The sequence below is a fragment of the Manis pentadactyla genome, chromosome 16 (genome assembly GCF_030020395.1).
Source record: "Manis pentadactyla isolate mManPen7 chromosome 16, mManPen7.hap1, whole genome shotgun sequence".
Lineage (NCBI taxonomy): Eukaryota > Metazoa > Chordata > Mammalia > Pholidota > Manidae > Manis > Manis pentadactyla.
Window position 1 is genome coordinate 79253085 of NC_080034.1, and position 7480 is coordinate 79260564.

Consider the following 7480-nt stretch of genomic DNA (forward strand, 5'->3'; position numbering starts at 1 on the left):
TTGATGAATGATTGTTTGAAATCGCAAACAAAATTCTGACTATGTCAGGATGAAACTGGATAGATTAGTTAAAGCATACACTAAAATTAATGGGAGGTTGGGTTAGGATCCAGTAGTGGAACAATGGGAAGGATGGTGGTGAGATGTTAGGTGCTTCCTTCTGCTGATTTGTGTTGACAGATGAAGTCATCATGGCTGCCCCACTGAGGATAGCAGATGTAACCTCTGGACTGATAGGGGGCGAAGATGGCCGAGTTTATGTATATAATGGCAAACAGATCATGATTGGTGACATGACAGGCAAATGTAAATTATGGATAGCTCCATGTCCAGAAGAAAAGGTAAAGTGTCCTCATACAAAATGCTATACCACACTGGGAAAGGACAGCCACTTGCTGATTCCTTGTTAAATCACGGCCACTGTAGAACTCTTACAATGTTTACCGGGAGTTCAGAGCCCTGGGTTCAGGACACAGGCAGTCATTTTCCTGCATTTTGTCATTCTAAGCTGCCTGCCTTCCTGCAGTTGCCCCCATCACTAAAGTCCATTTGGACTTGGTGTCACATTGGACCTTAGTCAGAGCCTGACCTGTTTGGCTAGAAGCCCTCAGCCAAAGAAAACAGGCATGGCCATTGGAATTATCTTAAAATTCGTACTCTTTCATTTTGTTTCTTTGCTTTATTTTATTCCTTTTCTCAGGTGGGTTTCCTTTAAGCTTCATTAACTTAAGTGTTGGGCCTAAAATACTTGGCTGTTATTACTATAAAATTTTAAAATTATTCACTAAATCACAAAATTACTGAAAGCTTATTGCAAAAATTTTAGAAAATGCAGAAGTCAAAAAATTTTAAGTTCTCTTAAAATACCAATCTGCAGATATGCCAATTAACTCTTCGATGTATATTCTTCTAGTTTTTCTGTGAAAGCAATTGCTACTGTTTTTTGTGCATTTACTCTTTGCCTAGCATTATAAGCACTTACATATAAAATATATTTATAAATTATAATTATAAATATATATTATATAAATCCACATCAAATGTTCAGTTGGTATTATACCCATTTACAGACAAAGAAATTGAAGATCAGAAAGGAACTTGTTCCAGATCAGAATTGCTAGGAAATGGCAGAATAGGGACTTTAACCAAGAGCTGATTCTAAAATGCATTCCTAGCTATTATGTGTGTGCATGTTTTTATTAACAATGATACTTTGCCTTGATTTTGTTCAAAATTTTGTAGCTTGATTTTATCTACCAATACATTAACATTTTTCTATGCCTTTCTATAGGCATATACAATGTATTTACTGGATACCTAGTATTTTATCTGTAGATAAACCCTAGTTTATGTGACTATTACTCAACTATCACTAGTCACTTAGTCCATTTCTAACTTTCACTGTTATAATGATATATAAATATTCACATATGAACACTTTTATACACCTATTTTTCAGAGCTAAATTCCTGGTATTAAATGACATGCAAATTTTTAAGTGTTCTGTAGAAATGTAGAACTGTGAGTATAAGGGTGTTAATTAGAATTGGTTAAAAACACCCCACATGGATAATAATATTAAGTTCCCCTCTCTCACCATTTTCTCTTTCAGGCACAATATGTATTGATTTCTCCTGAAGTAAGTACCACTTAAAGGAATGAAGAAAGAAAAACTCTAAAAAAATACCCTTTTCTTTATTTTAAATGGATAAATAGTATGGTATGTTTTTAACAGACAGTCTGTTTTACAGGCAAGCTCAAGGTTTGGGAGCTCTGTGATCACTGTGAGGTCAAAGGAAAAGGTAAGTCTGGAGACTGTGCTCCTTTGATATTAATATTTGTTCTAAAACAGGAATTGTGGATGATCTTTGTTTATATTTTAGATTTTTTTATTTAAAAAATAGAGTAAAGCAAAAAAATCACATTCACATATAATCCCATCACTTTTCTGGTAAAAATTTTCCCTTCATGCCCTTCCAATTTCATCCTCTTCAGCAGGTTCTAGTTCACTGTTTTTGTATAGCCCATAATCTAACAGTGATCATTACATGTTTAAACGATTGGAGAAAAAATGGAATATTTTGTGGCAAACAAAATTTTTATGAACTTGTTTATGTTCATAGTTTTATTGGAGTATAGCCATGCTCATTAATTTCCTTATGGATGCAATTGCACTACAATGGCCATTGGTTCATTTTTTTGAGAGGCTAATGTCCCACAAAGCCTAAACTATTTATTACTTTGGCCCTTCACAGAAAAGTTTGTTGGCCCTTGCCATATCAGAAACCATTGTTGATGTTATACTGGTATGTTTTCTTCTAGGCTCTTGGGAGTTTTTATGACTCGAGAGACAGATACACACACACATACACTTTTCATTGTCATTGTTTCATTTTCATATACTTATGCATCTTTCCAGACAAGTACACATAGAGCTACATGATTCTTTGTAATGGTTACATGGTATTTTATTGTTCAGATACACCATATTTTATTTCTTTGGCTTTCTCAGACATTCACTCAGTTTTTCTTAGTTATTTCCAATTTTCTTACTATTACAGGCAGTGCTATAGTGAGCATTTTTGCATTATGTATCTTCATATAATTAATTGTGCAACTATCCCTGCTGGTTAAGATTTTTACAAAATTACTAGGTTAAAGAATATGTACATTTAGAATTTTAATAGATATAGCAGATTAAAGGGTTTTATCTTAAAATATAAGGCTAAACCACTATTCCATTTGTTCATTTACTTTAGGATATGATATTGTTGAGAACAGTGCTTGGCTACAAGAGAGAAAGAGAAAATATTAAGTCCCTGCTCTTATACAAAGGAAAAATATTTATACACGAGGGAAATTAAGTAAAATGCAAATTAGTATAGGATTAAGTGCTAAAGAGTAGTGTGAACAGTATTAACTGTAGGATGAAGGGGTGGGGAAGCCTTCATAGATTTGAGAGTACATAACCAGATCTGTAGGACTTGGGTGCTGAGGACCTGGCTCAAGCTTGTTAAGAATTGTGGTCAAATTGCCCTCTAGTAGTTAACAATTCAAGTGCCTCTTGCTCTAACCCATGTACAGGCTAGCCTAATAGCAAAAATTTAGGGTTAACCATAACAAAGAAGTTTATGGGAGGATTCTCAAAAAGTCTGACCATAGACATACTTTATAACCTTGGCTTGCATTTAAACACTTTTTAAAAATTAGACATTATAATATTAACCCATATATAAAAGTTATTTATCAACTATTATTTACAGCACCTGAGGGTAGTAGTGTAGATCATCTATAATTTGATTTTACTCATTTCTATACAAAACTGCAAATTCACCTATCTCATTATAGTTCACTTGTATCAATATTAAAATTATTTCAACTTACCCAGCACACACATACCTAAGACTAGGGGCATTGGAGCACTCTTGAGTATAAAGATAAATCAGGTTGTATTTAAAAAATGGACATTGATAATCTGAGGAATAGCAGAGTGGCCTTTTACTGAGACATGAGTTAAAATTATGATTTTGAGACTCCTATTCCTATGATATGTAAGCATTGAGTAATGAAATTAGTACTAACAAGCTAAAATTAGGACTTGGCCCTTTCACTTGAGCAGTGCTGCCCCTGTATTTCTGAATTCTCTAGTGGGGCTGCCTTCAGTCATCCCAAGCCCAGTAGAGCAGTGAGTAATGAGTACACATAATTACAACGGGGTACCAGAGGTAGACAGAAACCTGAGACATAGTTCCTGCACCCAGTGCTTATAGGCTAGGTGGAAAAATACACTCATGAGGCATTCCAGGTCAATATATGATGACCAAGAGCCAAAGGCTGTCAGCAACTGCAGTGGAAATCTATGCTGGTGGAGTCAGGGAAGGCCTCGAGGACTCCATCTGGCCTGAGTTGGACAGATAGGAGTAGACTGATGAGGATGAGAGGGCAGAAGCATGGAAGCTGACTTTACGAATAAATGTGGTTTAACCAGGAAATGGAGAGGAGACTTAATAGCTCACAGTCAAGCTACAGGCAGTTCTAATAAATGAGTAAATCTATAAGAGAGGGAGGCAAGTGTAGGTTTTTCCTCTTGGCAATGGGGTATATATATATTTAAAAAGATATACAAAGGGCTAAGCATTGTAGCTCATATATGGTAAAGGCATGTTAGGCATTATTTTTGGATTTCATTTGTATTTTTAAAAAATCAGTGACACAGTTTTCACAGGTTTGGTGATTTCATGGTCACACCCTATTCTGACCAAAACAATGTCAGCTAGTTTGATCACCCACACCCAGATTACCAGCCTTGGTTCAGAATAAGTTCTGGTAGTTTCCAAAAATCAAATTCAACCTCAAAGTATGTAGATTTGCCACCAATGAAAATGTTAAAAGACAATTCTGAAAGATGGTTCCTAAAATGCTTCAAGCTAGAGACTTTACAGTATACGTATAAACACAGACACCCCCCTTGTGGAAGTCCTTATTATTCCACCCCTAGAATTCACACCATGGGGTCTGGTTGATGTCTTACTCATCTCTGTATCTCCAGAGCATAACATGATGCCTGGACCATAGCAGAAAGTTAATAGACTTTATGAACAAAAAGTGAATTCTGTTTTGTGTCCTCTACAGAACCAAGTTGTCATTGCTGCTGGGAGGAGTTCTTTGGGAGCCCGACTTTCTGGGGCACTTCATATCTACAGCCTTGGCCTAGATTAAAGATTTCACTCCATTTTCCTCAACCTCCCCTCCCTCCCTCTTGCTGAGTCATTTCCAGGGTGAGCACTGCTGGACAAAGCACATCCAGTGGAGCCTTGGTAGATCCTGCTAGAGATGGAGCTCTTGGAAGTGAAGATATACACACACCAACAGCCAGACTATTTGGAAATATGATACAGTAAATGATGACTACATCAGAAGTATGTGAAATAGCAGATACTCTAAATATTCATGACCCCTTCCAAAGTTTACTTCCTTTGCATCTAAATTTATTTCTACCTTATTATTTGTACTCACACCTGTTGTACAACCTAGTTCCTCTTCCACATAAAAACCTGTCTTTCTGATGCCCAGAAAGGCCTCTGTGGTTCTCTCTCTGGACAGCTCCGTACAAAATCCCTTCTATAAATCTTCTTTTAAAATTGGTGACCCATTCCAATCAAAGTGAAACAATGCACAGTATATAGGAAAAATATAGAGGTGGTGGAGGAGAAACACTACAGTGAGGAAAAAGTACAGGGGTAAGGAATAACCTCAAAACTCCAAAATCACTTGTGAATGAGCTGGTTCTTATAGACAGTACCGCATTTGCAGTGTTTCACATAGTAAAGGATAAACAAAGACTAAAACTTTATCTTTCAGTACCCTCAAATGCTTCTGTAGACATAGCTGTTCTAACAGTTGATGAATCTAGTGATTCCACAGGTTTTAGTTTGAAGGCTCCCAAGAGGAGCCTTCATTACATCAGGTTGCCACAAGCTGTGCCAACAGAGCTACAGCAGGAAGAAGAGATTGGGTCTGAGCCAAAGGCTGTAAGAGACAAAGAAAGGAGTGATTATTAGGCCCTGGCTTCCCTTGTTCCTGGGCTGGTTTTAGTAGAGTAGATGTAACCTGCTAGGCCTGCAATGGAGTATGTTTAAGGCAAGGAATGTACCACAGGGTTCCAGCTTCACCAAAAATTTGTAGGCATTATTATCTGTCAACAGTAACTAGCTGGTTCTGTATCAATCAGGAAAGAACATATTTTCTGACACAAGTGGAATATACTAAAAGTGGGAGATAGTAACAAATGACAAGAGTCCTTCCTAGCTTCTCGAGAGGCAGAGTAGAGACTAGTCAAAGGAGATGGGAATCCAAGAGTAAAGTTAAATTAGAAATCAAACGCTACTAGAGTTAAAATTGTAAGTATATGGTGAAACAACCTAACAGGCACATACTCAGAACCTCTAGATCCTTCCGAGGACTCTCTCATTTTTCTTAAAGAGCTGGGCTAGTTGCCTGGTTCCCTTTGGCATAGCAAAAGGCACACAGAAACACTATTTGGTTTTGTTTTTGTGTAACAACTGGCAGCTCAACCAATTTGAAGAATTATTTTTAATTAAAAAAAGCTTATTTTCAGGGGACCAGAAATTACTTAGCTATATTCACTTAGAAGTTGAGAAGTCTAAGTACAGAACAGACTGATAACACTGCATCTTATTAAAGGAATGTTTCTCTCAGTACTGCATCTTTTTATTAGAAGGATACATACTTTCATATGGCTACTGCTACATGAAGTGCCCCTGTTGTTATGCTTCACTAAATAATATGGCCTGTGTTTAAACACAATCATTAGTTACTTAATAATTTTTATTTTTCTCAATGCCTGAACATACCAGATAGCAAACACCAGGTGAAAAGGTTCAAATTAATAGGTAGAAGCAAGTTTTCATATAGGATATTTATTTAACCCCATATTAAAAAATGATATAAATTGTACTCTTACTGTTGAAGGTCAACCAGTAACGCACATATGAAAAACTCAGCATATGGAAAAAAAATCTTAATATATGACAGTCTAATGTATTATCCCAACAGGTAGTCAAATTTTCATCCCACTAAGTAGGAATGAAACAGTAGTCCTAAGCACTGATTATGAAATGCGTGACAAAAATGGAAATACCTGGTAGGACTTGTAATCTTTCATTAACAAAAATTTGAACTTCATACAATTAACTCAAAATTGTCTTTATTTCAAGATATCAGAACATGTACATATTTGCACCTTTTGTCTATTACTATGGAACAACTTCCTTCAAGACTTCAAGATCAGAATTGTTTTAGGCCTTTGTATCAGACTTAAAGAGATATGAAGTGAGTCTGGGAGTAAATTTGGTTCTCTGCGTTCCCTATTTCATGTACCATTCGTTAGACTACTTCTCAAAGTATTAACTAAAGCAATAAAAGTAAATCCTTAAATCACAGTGTGAGTTTAATAATGTAATTCCAAAAAATAAAACTGTGTATAGCTCTTGGAATAGCTTTCTAATACATTGTTTAGTGGCTATTCATCAAAGCTTGTTTATGTTTATCAAAAATAAAGCAAATGTTAATAGCATCCTAAAATGACATTTTTTTTTTAGAGGTCACATTTTCTTAGAGGCCACCTCAAGACAAAGACAGTTAAGAATTATCATTCGTTGCACTTGTACATGTTAAAAAGGGATATGACTGCTTGCTTACACTTAACCAAATGTTTGATATTCAAAAAGATTGTGTTTAATCAAAATTTAAAGTAAATTTTTTTGGGGGGCATAGGCTCTGTTTTAAAAGAACTTTAATATAAGAAGCATTCTCCTATCACCAAAGCAGAGCTAGTTGATACTTTGAAATCATACTTGATCTAAACACCTTCAAGAATTTTATAAACTATCAGTAACTTCTTCATTATACTTATGAGGTAGCCGCAGTTACTTTCCCTTTTACTGATTTTTATTGATGG

The 7480-nt window shown here is 35.7% G+C and overlaps 1 protein-coding gene across 3 annotated transcripts in view; it reads left to right on the forward strand.

Moving 5' to 3' along the window:
• The window catches only part of GPLD1 (glycosylphosphatidylinositol specific phospholipase D1), a 113756-nt gene that overhangs the window by 97603 nt on the left and 8673 nt on the right, over nt 1–7480 (forward strand). For 2 of the 3 annotated variants that reach the window (XM_036911655.2, XM_036911657.2), the window contains 4 exons: nt 181–341; nt 1613–1639; nt 1752–1802; nt 4633–7027. In XM_036911655.2, coding sequence (XP_036767550.2) covers nt 181–341; nt 1613–1639; nt 1752–1802; nt 4633–4719 — 326 coding nt within the window. In that variant the 3' untranslated portion in view covers nt 4720–7027. Of the gene's footprint in view, nt 1–180; nt 342–1612; nt 1640–1751; nt 1803–4632; nt 7028–7480 lie in introns of those variants that run through there. The other variant, XR_008994466.1, reaches the window with a different exon arrangement.